This window comes from Doryrhamphus excisus, linkage group LG21 (genome assembly GCF_037039965.1).
Source record: "Doryrhamphus excisus strain RoL-2023G ecotype Guam linkage group LG21, RoL_Dexc_Guam_v1.1, whole genome shotgun sequence".
In the NCBI taxonomy this organism is placed as follows: domain Eukaryota; kingdom Metazoa; phylum Chordata; class Actinopteri; order Syngnathiformes; family Syngnathidae; genus Doryrhamphus; species Doryrhamphus excisus.
In genome coordinates, this window is record NC_136377.1 from 7,975,565 (window position 1) to 7,993,676 (window position 18,112).

Genomic DNA, 18,112 nt, shown 5'->3' on the forward strand with positions numbered 1-18,112 from the left:
TAATATTTGAGCACACTTATGTATGTCATGTAGTATGATAGCCATAATTGCAGAATGTTTGATGCCGCTCTTGTGCTACTTTGCAGGTGTACCTAATGTTAAGGTCAGTCAAACAGTTGCTACTTCGCTGATATGGAAAACATAAAGGCCTTCAAAAAGTTATATATTTGGGTTAATAAGGTATTGAGGTATTGTACTACCTGTACAGTTAGCAAAGGTTATATGACTGTGACATTTGACCCAGAATTTCCATTTTGATGATTTCCTACCGCAGCCACACTGTTTTTTTTAAACATTTCCCCATTAAAACAACCACATTTCCACGAAAACATCCACAGTTGGGAATGTCAAACACAATCTTGTGTGATGGTGCTTTGTTGTGTGTTCCTGGGTTTTCAAAGCTCCAATAAACCCTTTAAAAAAATACACATACACACATAAAAAAATAACACTCTGGGGCTTGATCTTGTGGTTGGCTGCCCAAAATAATGATGGCTGCTCCATCGCCATGACTATTATCCTCTCATGCACAATGACACAGAACCACCAAACTGTCCAGTGATCCTCCAAATTCACAGCGCTTAGATTGTGAAGCAGGTGAGAAAAAAAAGTTTTTCCTTTTTTGTGTCCAAAAAGCGCAAAGCCAAAAAGCTTCCCTGGCTGCACATCAACTCAGCCCCATTAAAAGAATCAGGTGAGTAAAAATGTGTGTGAATATGGATGTGTAGATAATTCCATTGGTACATTGATTTAATTAAGCGAGACAATGTGCATGCATAAGTAAACAGCCAACAGTCTAAATTCACTCACTTTCAGCGTATCATGTTTGCACGCCCCCCCCGCACCCCCTCCCACAACAACCTTTTCCTCCCCTTGCCCTTTCCTCTCATCGTCGCCATCCCATCCGCTCCCTTCATCTCTCCAGGGAGCGCGTGTATCCGTACAGAACCCTGGCAGGTGTTTGCTCATTCTGGCTGACACAGTTTTATAATGAGAAAAGTGCAAATTTCAGAATATACATTCAGCCCGTCGACGTCTGCAAGCGACGGCTCTCTTTTTCTTGTCAACAACTCATCTGGGGGACTTGACTCTGTTGGCTACGGCGGGGGCATGCCAGCGAGCTCGGGAAGGAGCGAACAAATAGCATGGAATGTTTATTGAATAATGTAGATTCTGCATTTCGGACATTTCTTCACCTTCCGAGGAAAGGTTGCTTTTTAAAATTGAAAAAAAATCTGCCAGTGCTCCATATAATAATTGGTCTGTAGAGATTTTCTTTTCAACGACTGACAGTTCAGAGGGACCCCAACCTTTTAGATGAGGTGCTCCTGAGAAGTGGGTTAGTGTGAGAGTTCTTGCCTAGATATCCTGTTGATTTTTTTCTGCATCGAGACCCACAATCACGTGAAATCAACGTGAATTTCAGCAAGCATACAGTATATTATCTAGTTTGATACTGAAATATCAGTACCTCAGATCAATTATCAAATCAAAATAGTCATTTGAGGTAGTATACCGTATATCATTAACAAGGACACAATGAAAAGTAACTAAAAAGTAACAAATTTTTCTTTTGCCTGGTCACAACTGGTCGTATGTCAACTGGCTTGTACATCCAGTTTACATGTACAAAGATGCAAGAAACACACAGTGTGATGGGGGCATACGACGTGCCACCACAGGGTTTCTTTGTCATGTCAAACAAAAACTCTAAGTGTGCTTATGTTTTTTTTGAGGTTGCAAGACAAACTTCTGTACATCATCATGATTTGTCTGTATGGCCAAAGTGTGTCTTTTGTACAGGTTTGGGAAACAAATGTCAACTTGCAGACTCTGATGTGTGTCGTGCACCACACATGCACCCCCACATATGTAATTGGTGCGGCCAATGCATGTTATTTCGTACATTCACCATGCACAATGACGCTCAATTAGTGTGCCGCAACCCAAAGCGCTGTCTGTCCAGCACACAGCTAGATAGCTACATATCTACTGGAAAAGAGCCCAGAATAAAAGTGAAAGCTCATATTGTGTTGCATGGAGAAATTCTGCCCACAATGAAGACTAACAGGTACAGTATGATGGTATTGCCCAATTTAATATATTGGCCCAGGCAGAGGGTTGTTCTACAGAAACGTGGTCCTACTGTTGTCATTAAACATATCTATTAATTTATCTATTGAGTGAGGGCTGCACGGCGGTCGAGTGGTTAGCGCGCAGACCTCACAGCTAGGAGACCAGGGTTTAATTCCACCCGTGGCCATCTATGTGTGGAGTTTACATGTTCTCCCCGTGCATGCGTGGGTTTTCTCCGGGTACTCCGGTTTCCTCCCACATTCCAAAACCATGCTAGGTTAATTGGCGACTCCAAATTGTCCATAGGTATGAATGTGAGTGTGAATGGTTGTTTGTCTATATGTGCCCTGTGATTAGCTGGCGACAAATCCAGTCAAGGGTGTACCCCGCCTCTCGCCCTCCAGCACCCCCGCAACCCTTGTGAGGAAAAGCGGTAGAAAATGAATGAATGAATCTATTGAGTGCTCAATCAACTCCCCAGATATAATATGTACTGTAAACCTTTACACATGCATTGTTTTCCAATTAAATATGTGTATGTGGTCAGAAACGAAACTTGTGCTGGCACACTGCATTATTTACCTACCTCAAATTTTTTATTTAATGTCTTTTCATTAAGTGTTCAAAAACAGGTGCGCCACACTTTGACATCGGGGCTAGAGGCCGAGAGGCCCGGCGATAACGTAGCTGGACGGTCGCTTACTTAAAATATGTACAGTGTGAGGAATGATATATTACATCACAGGGTGCATACACATGTTGCACAAAAATGTATTGCAAAAGCATTATCCACAAGTTAGATTGTCCTCATAGTATGTAGGTGTTCAGCCATATCACCATCAAATTTGGTTCCCTTGAGGGAACTGACAAGCAAAATTTGAGCAGGATTGGTATAAAAAGGTAAAATACAATATGCTATTGAAGATGAAGTGACAACATTTTGGTTTTGCTTGCGCCCAGAAGAGAGGTAATGAATGTGTCAGCTATTAAGTGGGAGCTAATTATTTCCACTGGCCTCAGGTATTTTTCTCTAGACCTTGCAAACCATGCCTGTTTGAATGTTAAGCTCTCGTTTCACTTTGTGCTGCGGCAGAAACTGAAATGAGACAGCTCTTTTTCAAATTAAGACACAAACATCAGCACAGAAAAGGCTTTTGTGTCATAAAAGTTCATATACTTTATAGATGTGCAGCGAGGTTTCGCAAGATGCACGTTTCCCAAGGTCAAAGAAAAAGTTGTCTGTGTCTTTCACAGGTGATGACTGTGTCTGAAAGCTCTCATAAAACGCTTCCTTAATTCCTCGCCTTTATCCCACCGGAGGCCTGCATTCCCTTTCCTCTTTTTGCTCCCCTTTTCCCCCTCCATTCCGCTCATGTTTTATGGTCCATGTCTCGGAGAAAGGGGACCTGTTAAGGATCTTTAGGGATTTCCAGTCGAGTTTTTTTTCTATCAGACACAACAACCTTTCCAATATTTGGCTTGATATTAGACAAAAAAAATAGAAGACAGCTGTCTCCAAAGTTCCTGTCAAGATTGAGTTTTGAGTGAAAGTTTTGCTATCTTTTTAATAATGGAAAAAAAAAAATCTGTCAGGTTTTTCCGTATTTTATTATTTACTTTGAGAAACTTTCACTAGGCTATTCCCTAAATTGCTCAGGCACAGATACGGGGAATGCTTCAAAGCTTCCATGATGGAAGCCTGGAATGCAACACATACACACTTTCACACACAACATACACAAACTAAATTGATTTAGGCCAGGTGAATATTTGACCTCTGAGGACTTGAATAGTTTCATATGAAACATCTTAGAGCCTGAAAATGATATATTGGCCCTTAGCTGCTCACCTGTAACACTAATCTCCATGTTTGAACGGATTCAATCAGTCAGCAGGCATGAAACAGCTGGAGCGCCTCACAAGTTGTTCCTTGCTCTGTGTGCATCATATCAACAAATGAGCAACTTTGAATGATTATTTTGTGCATTAAGAGCATTTCATTTATATTGCTGTTCCAATTAATCCCCACACGGCCCCAGCGGTGAAAACCTGGCACTGTGAGTGGAGATTCAAAAATGAGGTTTTATTGGTGCTTGTATGTATTTTTGTATTTTAGATACTATTAAGAAGGGGGATGACACGCAGGATCAAAAACTGCTGTCAGCGCTGTTTAAAATGGTGTATTCAGGTGCATCACATCACTCCTGGGACGCATTCAGGGACACTTCAATCACAGCAAACACACATGCAGCCCAAAGTAGGTGATATTTACGCAACCAACCACGTGTTGCTCATACAACAATAACACAATGTTCTACTTATAACAGACATCAATGTTACATTTTTGGACAGATACTGCTATTTATCAGTGCCCATGTCAAAATATACAATTTTGAAGGGGTCCATGGCTTCAGGTCAAATGTCTAGAAACCCCAGAACCACTGCAATAAATGTTATTTTAAGTACCATATGTACAGTACTTTAAACATTTTGTCTGAACAAATAAAAAATCATGACCAACAATCGACTATTATGACATTTCTGCTATTATCAACAGCAACAATACAATTTGGAAAGCTGCACATGTTTATGTGGCACAAACATCTGTATAAAAACAATGTTAAGTGCAAAGCATGAAAGTCCGGACTAATATTGGGTATAATCTTTTTTCCAGGATTGTTTTTATCAGTACTATCAGTACTGCATGTGACATGAGCGATTCTTCCTGATATGTGATATTTACAATGAATTTCAAACTGCAGACATGCTGATCTTGCAAGCTTTGTTTCTTTGTGGAACACGGTGACATCAGTTTGATGACATCACACTCATGCACCGATATCAAAATCTGCATAAAAAAACGAAAACCGGTGTGTATTTGTATTTATTTATTTATTTAATTTATTCATTTAAAATTAGATAAACACCAAATCGTCATATGATTCGCTATCTAATTTTTATAATCGGTCAAAGTCAACCACTTTTTAAAGTAAAACAATATATAAAACACTTAAGACAATAAAACAGGGCTGCACGCAGGCCACACAGCTAGAACACCCAGGTTCGAGTCCCCCCTCGGGCATCTCTGTGTGGAGTTTGCATGTTCTCCCCTGGTTTTCTCCGGGTACTCCGGTTTCCTCCCACATTCCAAAAACATGCTAGGTTAATTGGCGACTCCAAATTGTCCATAGGTATGAATGTGAGTGTGAATGGTTGTTTGTTTATATGTGCCCTGTGATTGGCTGGCGACCAGTCCACGCCCGCGACCCTTGTGAGAATAAGAGGTAGAAAATGGACGAATGAAAGACAATAAAACAGATTAACTTTGGTAACAGGTACCGTTCACCTTTGACTTCCTGTTTTGATGAGTTGTGTTGACCCAATGCATGGATGCACTTATTAACTCAGCATCCCATGCTATTCATAAGACTACAAAGTAAAAATTCACATATTGAACTCATAAACTTGACAATCATGTCATTTATTCCTAGTTTTTACATTCAGGGCGTATTTGTCCACAAAAGTGTTGATCTCGTTTCTATTTTACTCTCCATTGCACACAGAAAGTGATGATGTTCTGAAGGGGGAAAAGGGGCTAACACCTACCTGGTGTTAGCAAGGTGTAACATAATTAAATTACATTTCCAGTGTCTGAATATGTTCTGCTCTACCAGTGACAAACTTCATTTAATGTTGCTCTGAAGGCTGGTCATCCAATTTAACAGGAGTGTATCAAGAGGGAGAAAGCTCCAGTGCAATGGGAATGATGAATGTATTATAAATGGAAGACGATGTGGACGGTAAAAGACATACTGAATAGATGAACCTCACGTCGAAGCTCAGCAAGCATGATCGCTAAAGACGTCTGCCTATTTTTCCTGGAAAGTAATTACACATAGCTTCTCAATGCTATGGGGACAGTGAAGATACTGTAATTATAGATCATAGGGAAATGTCTCTTTCCACAAACTAAAGCTATTATCAAGTCTTGAGTTCCACAAAACCAAAAGAGCAATTTGTAAAAGGATATTAGTCTCTTTTGAGCGGTATAAAAGAGAGAATCCCTCTTGCCCGGTGCTCATCTCTCTCTTGCTGCCGAGGCACAGATTAAGTCCCTCAGTGGTGTCGTGATGGGGAGGACAAAGTGCCTACTTTTGTGCCGATGACTTATTTGAAATTCAAACAACCCCTCACAGCCGCCGGAGTGCCTCGGAGAGGACGAGGCGACAAGAGGAGTCTCTCTTGCATCCGTCTGAGCATCTTCGAGGTGAAGCGCAAGCCGTGACATTAAAAACAACGGCGGCGGAGAAAACGGCGGCGCTCACAGGGGTTTGCCAAAGGGGTCCATCACTATATCTGTCTGCTAGAAAGCAATATGTTTATGCTGATGGTATGTGGCGGAATTGAATGGCGGATATACGTGACAAAGATTAACAACAAAGGTCATTTGCTTTTGACCAAATGGGATTTTCTACTGATCTTGTTTGTTTGATTCTTTATTATTGACTACCTCACCGATTTCTACATGAGGAGTATGCATAAATGTCTTTATAGGAAAAATAGGTGAATCCCATGACCTTGGAATGTTAGCTGTCAGCATGATGTGGCTATCGAGAAAAAGGAAAGACATGTGAAAAACTATACAGAAAAAGGAAAAGACATGTGTCCTTGTCTCACATAAGGAAGGTAGATGATAAAAATAAAAAAAAATTACAAAAATCCAGTTTGAGAAGATGGTCAACAATACTATTGCCGTTATCCATCCATCCATTTTCTGGGCTGCTTATCCTCAAGAGGGTCGCAGGCATGCTGGAGCCTATCCCAGTTTGTGTCTATGTTCAAGGTGTATTATACCATTATCATTATACCATTACCAAGTACAGAACACAAAATTTAATTTATGAGGACATCGGGTATGCTGGAGCCTATCCCAGCAGACTATGAGCGAGAGGTGGGGTACACTCTGGACATTTTATTTACTTATTATACTCTCATTCATTCATTTTCTACTGCTTATCCTCACGAGGGTCGCGGGGGTGCTGGAGCGAGAGGTGGGGTACACACTGGACTGGTCGCCAGCCAATCATAGGGCACATATAGACAAACAACCATTCACACTCACATTCATACCTATGGACAATTTGGAGTCGCTAATTAGCCTAGCATTTTTTGGAATGTGGGAGAAAGAACCCGGAGATGCCTGAGCGGGGAATCGACCTGTGCGCTAACCACTTGAACACCGTGCAGCTGTTGTTGTTATACCATACAAAATTTGTACTAATGGGTCCAAAGTTGGGCAAGAAAAAACACCCTCAAACCAGTACCATCACTACTTAGGATGTTATTCTTTTCCCACCAAATCCTGACCCTATCACCTGAATAATACAACAGAAATGGAGCCATCATACGAGACTACATCTTTAATTTACCAATTTGTGTGAAACCAAGCATATTGGAGCCACAATTCCATCCCTTTATTTACTGATGCACCTCATCTTCTTTAAAACAAGGACTGAAGCTGTCCAGCTATTCTCTGACCTCTGCTATGGATAGAATATTTCACTAGGGAGGATATTTTCATAGTTTTAGGCAATTTTTGGTAAACCAGAAAATTGTGGAACCAACATCATGACTTCAACAACCTTTCTTGGACATTGACCTTGAGGAGTTTGTTTCATACTTCAGCAGAGTTGGGTTTTTTTGGACCATTGGATCTGTATATATATAGATATACACACATATAGTATTCATTCATTCACTACTTCATTACTACCGAGGGTCACAGGCGTGCTGGGGCCTATCCCAGCTGTCTTTGGGCTAGAGGCGGGGTACACCCTGGACTGGTCGTCAGCCAATCACAGGGCACATATTCACACTCACATTCATACCTATGGATAATTTGGAGTCGCCAATTAACCTAGCATGTTTTTGGAATGCGGGAGGAAACCGGAGTACCCGGAGAAAACCCACGCATGCACGGGGAGCACACATACAGCATGTAACATGTATACAGTATTACTATATATAGATTGGCAAAACCGGGAAAGGCTCCCTCAGCAGACCAGCAAGGGGCCACAGAGAGGCAACCCTGGCCAGAAACAGGTAAACAGGAACCATCAGCCTGAGACTAGTGAGACACCACACCTCACACGGACAGATGAGCACCAGGGGCCCCACAACCTCCCAACCCTAAGGTGCAGGATCCAGCCCGCCCCAAGCCACCCTGTACCCAGTCCCCAACACAGGACCAGTAGAGTATTCAAAAACCTGATATCGTATGTATATATAATTGTTATTGGACATATCAGAATCAGAATCAGAATCAGAATCAGAATCAGAAATGGTTTATTGCCATGTATGATCAAACACATACTAGGAATTTGTTTTGGTATAGTAGGTGCATACACATCTATTAAAAAAGAATGAAAAATACAAAATATGAAATACAAAATATGAAAATACAAAATATACAGAATAGCAGTAGAAATATATGTACACAGTCTGTTTTTGTTTGTTATTCCGGAAGTGCAGTCTGATTGTTTTTCCTAAGAGTCCAAACTGAGCGTTAATGTAACGCATATAATGAAAGTGTCAATATCATGACTAATGCACAAAAAGTGACTGCAACTAAGCAAAATATACATAAAGCCACAGTGGGAGTTGTGTATTTGAGCAAAAGTGTGCCTGCCCCTAATCCTCATCTTCCTCCCAGCAGGCAGAAAGCAACATTAATCTGAAAGCCACTGTGCTCACAGGCGTTTGCAGCTCAGACATCTTCTCACACTGCCAGTGGCACTTTGGAAACACTCGGCATGTCTGCGCGCCCATCAGCATGTGCATGTGAAATGCCACATTCAGCAAGACAACACCCCCACCCCCCCACGTAGGAACACACACAAGGCTAAACCCCTCTAAAAACTACCATGCAATTGCGGGTTCTCAGTGGTAGCTGTGCTGATAATAGGAAAGTCTTCGGGTGCTTTTTCATTTCCAATCTCGCACAGCTCTGCATTGGAAATGCCACAGAATACACCCCTGAGCTCAACCCCCCCCCCCCCCCCCCCGGGTGATATGGAATAACCCACAGAACATATCAACTGTTGAATTTGATGTTCAGTGCATTTTTGTACGGCTGCTCTGACTGAGCCGTTTGGAAATTTGCTTGTGTATGAAGCCCAAAAAAAAACCCCGCATAGAAACGCACACACAAGCAAAACACAAACGGACTAGTGAGAGCCAGTGGGCAGCCAGTGTGAGGGAGCGGATAATGGAAGAAGAGCGTGTAAATCCCATATGTGCTTAATCCAGACACTTACAAGAGAGCGTGATTCATACTCTATTACACTCCACTAATGGCGCAGAGAGGCGCTGTGGCTCACAATCAGTCAGCGGGCCTGAACCCGCAAAATAACATCCATGAATCCTCTTTACAGGGACTTAACTGGGGAGAGAGTAAAAGGTCAAGAATAAACTTTTGTACTTATTAGCCATTAAAACACTGACAGCTTTGTGCCACGCCCACATGTTGATGTGCATTTTGATCACAGCCATTGAGTCTATGCACCCAAAATATGGTAGAATTGGGAGTCCACGGTTTTTAAGAATTTAACATACCGTAAGAGTTCAAATCATCATCAAACATCACAAGACTTATGCTCAGTGACTGTTTAGAACAGAAAGTGGGGTCTAGTGTCCAATAGTGGCATGTGGCTAATTTTTTACTGGCCCGTGGCACATTGGAGAAATAAAAATAAACCCAAAAAACTGCAATATATAATGTTTTGTAGCATTTCTACAACAACAACAAAATATATAGTGTATATACAAGTAGACACCTACGCATCCTTTTATTTTCTGTGGCGGCCCTCAATGGAGAAAATATAGTCTACAGGTGTGATTACGCTTTTCTTTGGCTTTGTCGTGTTTTCAATGATGCCACCAGAGACAGAACTTCCTGTGACATATGAAAGGTCACTTATTTTTCCAGAAATACCTAAAAAAAAATACCACAAGGTGACAGCATTGGGTGTATTTAATGGGTGGGTGCTTTTACTTTATTTTTGTTTTATTTAGTTGTATTATGTGACATATTCCACATGTATGACAATCAGGACAAAATACAAAGTGCTTGCTCATGCGGGGTCGGTACTGTTTGTTTTTTTTTCTTTCTTGTTTGCCGTTTGTGTTTTCCTTCTTGTTTGAATGAATCACCGCTGTATACATAAACCTGACTTGACTTGACCTTCTCATATAGTTGTTTTTTTACCATCCAGAGTAGGAAAATGAAGCTCATGATGTGCAAATGAGTGCAAGAGTCACAAAGCACGGCTGAGCTTGCAGGTTTTGACAAACACACTGACAGTAAATAGTGTCACATGGTGATGCTACAATTGAACTCCAGACCCGTATGTTCGAAATGTGAGGCACACCCTCCCTTGGGGCGGAGCAGGCCTCACAGCTAGGAGACCCGAGTTCGATTCCTCCCTCGGGCATCTCTGTGTGGAGTTTGCATGTTCTCCCCGTGCATGCATGGGTTTTCTCCGTGTACTCTTGTTTCCTCCCACATTCCAAAAACATGCTAGGTTAATTGGCGACTCCAAATTGTCCATAGGTATGAATGTGAGTGTGAATGGTTGTTTGTCTATATGTGCCCTGTGATTGGCTGGCCACCAGTCCAGGGTGTACCCCGCCTCTCGCCCGAAGCTGGGATAGGCTCCAGCACCCCCGCAACCCTCATGAGGATAAGCGGTTGAAAATGAATGAATGAATAATGCTGCCAAGGTAGCAAACTGCCTCACTGTCATCCCATGCTTTGATAGATGTCTTATGCTGTGATACTGCTTTGATCTGACAAACCTTAAGTAACTTTGATTAAATGTATAATTACAACACTTGCGAAATGATATGTGATGCTGTAACACCGATATAGGTTGTATTGCAAGGTTTACAGTGTGCACCAATCCTGCCTCATGCACTGCCACTTCCATATTATGTGTATTATCATTTAAAATAGCGATGCCATAGCTGACAGTCTGATAGACAGACTCCTGGATGGCCCGTTCCCGCAAGACAGATTTTCTCTAAACAAGAACGTTCTTGCGAGAACGTTCTTTTTTACAGTTTTTTATCAAAACAAAGTGTCATTAGTTTTAATAATAACAACTTGTGTGTTATTTGTTTCATAATTTTGTGACAAATAAACGGAATATAAAATATCAATATCTGAAACATACCAATTTGTTTTGTATGTTTCTCAACCCATTTAGGTCAGTGTACTGTGTGTGTGTGTGTGTGTGTGTGTGCATATGGCAAACACAAACAAACACACATGCATCCACTCACCTTTCTTGTCGCCAAAGAAGAGGGTCTGCTGTGCTGGGTTAGACCACTGGAGGGAGGTGTTGTCGTTGTACTCCACCCGGCAAGTCATGTTGGCGATGCCGCCCTCTGTCACCGTGACATTCTGAACCAAAGGGTACTGACCGCTGACACCTACAACAAGACACACATGTGAGCTACAATGAGTCACAGGACACCTCATTGTGTGTTAATCGTTGATGTTGTGACGACGAGCGGTGTATGGTCGTTTTCACGACATAAAAAACACATTTTAGCTCCATGTACTGAAATGCACCATAACAGCAGGTGCATTTAGCCTGCAGTAGTGACCCTGGAACCTTGCACACTGGGAGAAAACAAATTAAAAGCTGCTCCCTGAGGACCCGTGTGGGCAATACTCACATCAACACACAAAAAAAGAGAGAAAACACCAAGAAATGAGACAATTAGATAATTCATATGTAAGCTGTAAAGCTGAGTTAAGCTTTCAGGACCATGGAGAGGTCTATGACTCCTCAGCATCCTGGGCAGCTCCCTATGTTGCACATGCGTCGTCTGTGAGAGTGGGAACGAGTAAATAAAAATAACCATAAATCTATCCCTGTTCCCATCCCCAGAGGACGGGCTTTAAAGACTGTGTGAATAAAGGCTTAGGTTAGGAAGATTATTCATCCCTGACTTAACTCTCATTTTTACCCCCGAGGAGAAGATCATAAAGGGAACACACATGTGGATGGATTATTTTGAAACAGAATTCCATGCTCCGATATTTGATCAAATTCCTTGCATAAATGGAGCACCGTCTGAGACTTTTGCCAGTATTTAGTATTATTACTATTTAAAGACTGCTCAGGTAAGCTAAACAGAGATTGTGTATGAGAGGGAGAGATGGGATGTGCAAGAAGGTGAAGGAGGAAAGGAGGTACGTCAAAGAGCACGGGTCATTTCCAGCGTTGATTAAGGCCTCCCAAGGTTAATCATGCACAGAAGAGATAGAGTGGGAAAGAGGAGGAGGAGGCAAATGGATCGGAGCGTTGGGAGGAAAGAAATATGTTTTATTCATGGAAGTTTTGCATGAAGCGTGCGCTGGCCCCATGATTTACCAGCCTCCCTGCCGCTGTCCTCACTCTCTTTATTGCTTCTTCTCTATGAACATCACCTACTTTCTCCTCATTTTCCCAACTTACTCAGATGGGACGCACATACTTAAGTACAGCCCACTGGCATATATTTTATTTCAGTCTTTCAGGCCACAAAGGGAACGCACCGTATTGACCTGAATATAAGACCCATCTTTCATGCTTTCAATCGGTGAAATAATAACTGGTAGATTGAAATAAAAAGGAATATCATATTTCTTCACTGGTTGACATTACCTTAAAATTAGCATCCTAACTCCTCCTTGATTGTTTTCTAACTTGCTGACAACATTTCAGACACTTTTCAACCATGTTTGCACAGACCCAGCATACAAGACGATGTTTTGGAGCATAACTCTGCGTTAGCTCTATTCATACGCAAATGCTTCAAAAAATGCTTCCTTGTAATATAGCATGTGTAACATAGCTGTGCTATAAAGTTAAAATGTAACAAAACATTGGATGTACATGTAGTCAAGGTTTTATGATGCCACTGTTTGATCATGGACACATTTTTAAAAATTTTGGAATTCACCCCATGAAGGAGAAGGTGGCCCCCATAATGAAAGAACTAGTTACGTGCATGCAGCAGTACTGGAATACATTGGCCAAGGAATACATTAGTGGACTGGCAGAGTAACAAGTAGCGTTGCTATACGCAGAGGAAGGACAACCTCATAATTGCTCTTTTTAAGTTATCTATTTAAGTGAAATTATACACCGTAAGACGCTCAGTGGTTGGTTGAATGCCCCGTGCAAGCTTCTGAAACACGACAGCCATCGTGAAGGATCTCGAGTTAAAAAAATCGACTGAGTAAAAAAGACGCTGTGTTGCAGACTTCCTCAACAATTATCTGTGGAAGCCATTCATGTACAAGGTGGGCCAGGATATACGGCAATATTTTCATTCATTCATTCATTCATTCATTTTCCTCATGAGGGTTGCGGGGGGTGCTGGAGCCTATATAGACAAACAACCATTCACACTCACATTCATACCTATGGACAATTTGGAGTCACCAATTAACCTAGCATGTTTTTGGAATGTGGGAGGAAACCGGAGTACCCGGAGAAAACCCACGCATGCACGGGGAGAGCATGCAAACTCCACACAGAGATGGCCGAGGGTGGAATTGAACCCTGGTCTCCTAGCTGTGAGGTCTGCGTGCTAACCACTCAACCACTCAAATATTTTATCAGACATAAAAGTATAAATTAGTCTTATATGCAGGGTTTGGACATTTAGACATGCAAACCAACAGATGTAGTCAAATGACTCCTTCCCAAGAAAGATAGAGCTTTTCTTACTGTCACTCACATAGACCAGTGAAACTTTGTCGAGTCCTATTTGAACCACATTCTGTATATAAGCTGTTATCATGTGACATTTACGCCTTGACAGAGTTTGCTATAGTTTGGGATGCTCGGAGTAGGATGCTGCCATTTAGTGGGAGTCCCACTAATGTCAGCAATGTGAACCACTACACTACTAATGAGCCATTTGCATCGCATTGCAGTCCTCAAAAAAAATCTGCAGATTCTTCAAGTGATAAGTTATTTTTGCACAAATTCCATCCATGAACCCCCCCAGCATGAGCAGTCCACTGGGACTAAAACGGCCAAAGGGGCCACAATGATGGTTCTATTAGAACAATGCAGTCCTGTGTGTGCCTAATTGACCAGTGGAGTTGCTTGCTTAGTTTTCCCTCCTGGCCACCCAGACCTGATTTAAATGTATCTCCTGAGGAAAAAGGAGGCAGCTGCTCTCCTCTGATTTCCATGTCTAAATTTAGATCTTCTCTTCAACTCGGGTGCTTTCCCCTACTTTCTTTTCCAGTACACACACTCAATTCCCTCGCTTTCTCTCAGTATTCCTTGCTCTCCGTGTGTCACATTTCCTCTTGGAGTTGATCCCTGAAGGGTGTATTTCCACTTTCTTTGTCTCTCATTTTCATATCCTCCCTTTCTGCCGGAGCTCCTTTCCCGATAATCGTGATCCTTGCGCTCCATTGTGTTCTGAGAGAGCGAGAGACTGAGGGGGGGGTTAGATTAATTGCCCTCAAATCTGAATGACACGCCAAGGATGACACAGGTCAACCGCTTCTTCCGTGTGCAATAAAGAAGTGAGCGTTGCATCACTACATCTTCCAGAATGGAGCACTTGAAGGTTGTCTTTTTTTCCTCCCTTAGAAATAAGCTCCAACCTCCTTACTGCTGACTTTAAATGTATGTTGAATGCTAAAATGGAACCACTCATCACCATCCTCAATTTCCGCCCTCAACCAAAAAGAGATGGCTCAACAATCACAGCTTCCCGACAATCATTTGGACCCCTGCCTCCCAACCACTCATTACATTCCAACCACCGCACAAGACGTCAATACTGCATCTGGAATTTTTTTTCCGAAACAACAACCCCTCCCGAAAGTATAGCACAACTAATTGTCATGAGACAGAATTACAGATTCTTCCCTTCTGACCTTTGAAGCAACAGCAGCTGAGTCAACTAACCTTCCTTATTTAGACATTCAGGAGGCAGTGAAGGAGAGAGAAGTGCAGCCAGACAGACGGACAGCCTGGAGCTGCTGACCTTTATGTCTGGACTCTAGCTGTACAACTACACGCTACCAAAATATGCAACACATTTTCTATGTACAGGCGAACTTCTCCACCTCACAGGTGTGGTATAGGAAGATGGTGATGAAACAGCATTATCGGTGCAAAGGTGTGCCTTATGCTGGCCACACTAAAAGGCCATGTTTTACTGTGGGGATGGGGGTCCAGAAATATCTGGTAATATCACCATTTAGGATTATAGCTGGTGGAATGTTGGTCCTCTTCAAGGGCTTTGCAAAGTTGCTGGATATTGTCAGGAACTGGAACACGCTATCATGTACGATGCAGAGCATGCCAAATATGCTCAAAGGGGCATATTCTTACAACATGGGGCCATGCATTAGCATGCTGCAACATGAAGTGATGGGGGGTGGTGGATGAATGGCATTACAATGGGACACAGGATGTCCTCAAGGTATCAAAATGGTATCAATAAAATGCACCTGTGTTTGTTGTCCACAACATATGGCTGCCAATACAAAACCCCCACCAGGCCTTGTGATAGGTAAATGATTTTTATGCATACTTTTTTCTGCAGTGTCAGATGAAAAAAAAATGCTTGAGGTCCTCAAGACTAAAAATGTCCGTTTCACACATACACACACACACACACACACACACACATCATTATCCAACATCAATAGCGATTCTTAGTCATCATTTCAGCTGGAGAAACCAGTAAAAGGTGAAACTTTTGCTGCATGCTTTGATTGGGAAACACTAGCCCCAACTGACAAATGCATGATTTAAAGCCTGTCGGGCAAATAAAAATTGCAATATAAAGGCTTAAATAATATCTATTTTTTGTCATTAGTAACAAATGTGTCGATTTTTTGGTAGCTCTTTGGGAGATTATCAATAGCTATGGCATTGTACGGCAAAAAACAGCGCTTCCTAGGTTGTCATGTTTATTGTATTCTTCAGGTAACATATTTGTACCAGCCATATTCATTCATTCATTTATTTTCTACCATTTATCCTCACGAGGGTCGTGGGGGTGCTGGAACCTATCCCAGCTGTCTTTGGGCGAGAGGCGGGGTACACCCTGGACTGGTCGCCAGCCAATCACAGGGCACATATAGACAAACAACCATTCACATTCATACCTATGGACAATTTGGAGTCGCCAATTAACCTAGCATGTTTTTGGAATGTGGGAGGAAACCGGAGTACCCGGAGAAAATCCACGCATGCACGGGGAGAACATGCAAACTCCACACAGAGATACCTGAGGATGGAATCGAACTCGGGTCTCCGAGCTGTGAGGCCTGCGCGCTTACTACTTGAACATCGTGCAGCCTGACTGTACATATAAGAATGTTAATTAAATTGTTTTCAAACTGCTCCACAAAATGTCTTTCTTTATTTTGTGGGACTCAGATCCATCATAAAATCTTTTGCGTATCTGCATATGGTAAGGCTATCCTTTTAGCTACAAAGCTCTATAATCCTGTTTAATAATGGAGTAGCCAGAATCAGCCTGGATATTTTTTTTGTATTCACGTGTTTTGACCTTCGCTTTCTACGAATTGGGAAGGAACCACATTTTGGAAAACACGTCATAAGCAATATCCCCCAGTCCGTTACACTATGCTCTTTTACCAATGACCTGTATGTCATTTTGACTGAGCAGGGCGGAACCAAGGGAGACCTTTCACAACCGTGCCCGCTGATGAAGAAAGAGCTTGCTGCATCATTTAATAAGGTCATTGTTTTGTGCCGTCGCTTTGAGAAATATCACCTGAAGTTAAAGTGGCAAAAACAAACACAACCTGAAGATATTTTTTTAAGCTAACATCAAATGGCATCTCTATCAATCTGATGTGTAATGTTGGAATCAAACAGCAAACACACTGCCAAGCCTTCTACTGGACATCAATATTATTTGTCCTTGATTCAGCCCCATCAATTTAATGGTCAAAAATATATAAACCTGTGTGTAAAAAGCTCAAGTTGATATTAAGTGTGTTCTTGTCCAGACCAGAAGGCAAGTCCTTATGAGAGCCAAGGACACACACACACAACTGATGGTTTTATGGGGGGAAATTAAATTGGGCTCCATGAATTGGTTACACAATGCTGACAGCTCCAAGTGGAGATAGAGTGAAAGCAAACAAATGACCAAAGAATAAACTAGACTTGAAATGTTCCAACCGGACTAAAAGGAAGTCCCGTGTTTCACTCATGTTCAAATGGATGACAGCGAGGAAACTAAGTGGAATTCATTCATTCATTGATTTTCTACCGCTTATCCTCTTAGGGTCGCCGGGGTGCTGGAGCCTATCCCAGCTGTCTTCAGGCAAGCAATACACCCTGGATTTGTCGCCAGCCAATCACAGGGCACATATAGACAAACAACCATTCACACTCACATTCATACCTATGGACAATTTGGAGTCAATTAACCTAGCATGTTTTTGGAATGTAAGAGGAAGCCGGAATACCCGGAGAAAACCCACACATGCACAGGGAGAACATGCAAACTCCACACAGAGATGCCCGAGGGTTTAATCGAACTCTGGTCTCCTAGCTGTGAGGCCTGCGCGCTAACCACTCGGCCTTAGTGTAATTCATGCATGGATTTATGCATAAGTTCATCTTTATTTACGCTCACCTGATTATGGGAAAACACTTATCTAATTTGTAGACTGGTGCAAAGTGCATGATGCAAACATGGTGCCAACTTCAGACTTGGTCACACTTGCTTATGATATGAATGAGTACGTGAATTCTAATTTGTACTCTATTATTGTACACAGAGATACCCAAATGGAGATTCGAACCAAGGTCTTAGTGTGTAGTGTGAACACGTATTGACATTACATGTTGGAACCTAAAACATAAAGTAGATTATAAAAAACAGTGTTCATCGAGGAGCATGCTGAGGAAATTCAACATGTTCTCTTAAGGGTAGATTGGCGGGGTAGGTCTTTATATGTATA

General features: G+C 42.0%; 1 protein-coding gene across 3 annotated transcripts in view; it reads right to left on the minus strand.

Annotated features, from left to right (window-relative positions):
* cadm2a (cell adhesion molecule 2a) overlaps positions 1–18,112 on the minus strand; it is a 200,807-nt gene that overhangs the window by 36,996 nt on the left and 145,699 nt on the right. For all 3 annotated transcript variants that reach the window (XM_058087403.2, XM_058087404.2, XM_058087401.2), the window contains one exon: positions 11,419–11,568. In XM_058087403.2, the coding sequence (XP_057943386.2) occupies positions 11,419–11,568 (150 nt within the window). The remainder of the gene's footprint in view (positions 1–11,418; positions 11,569–18,112) is intronic.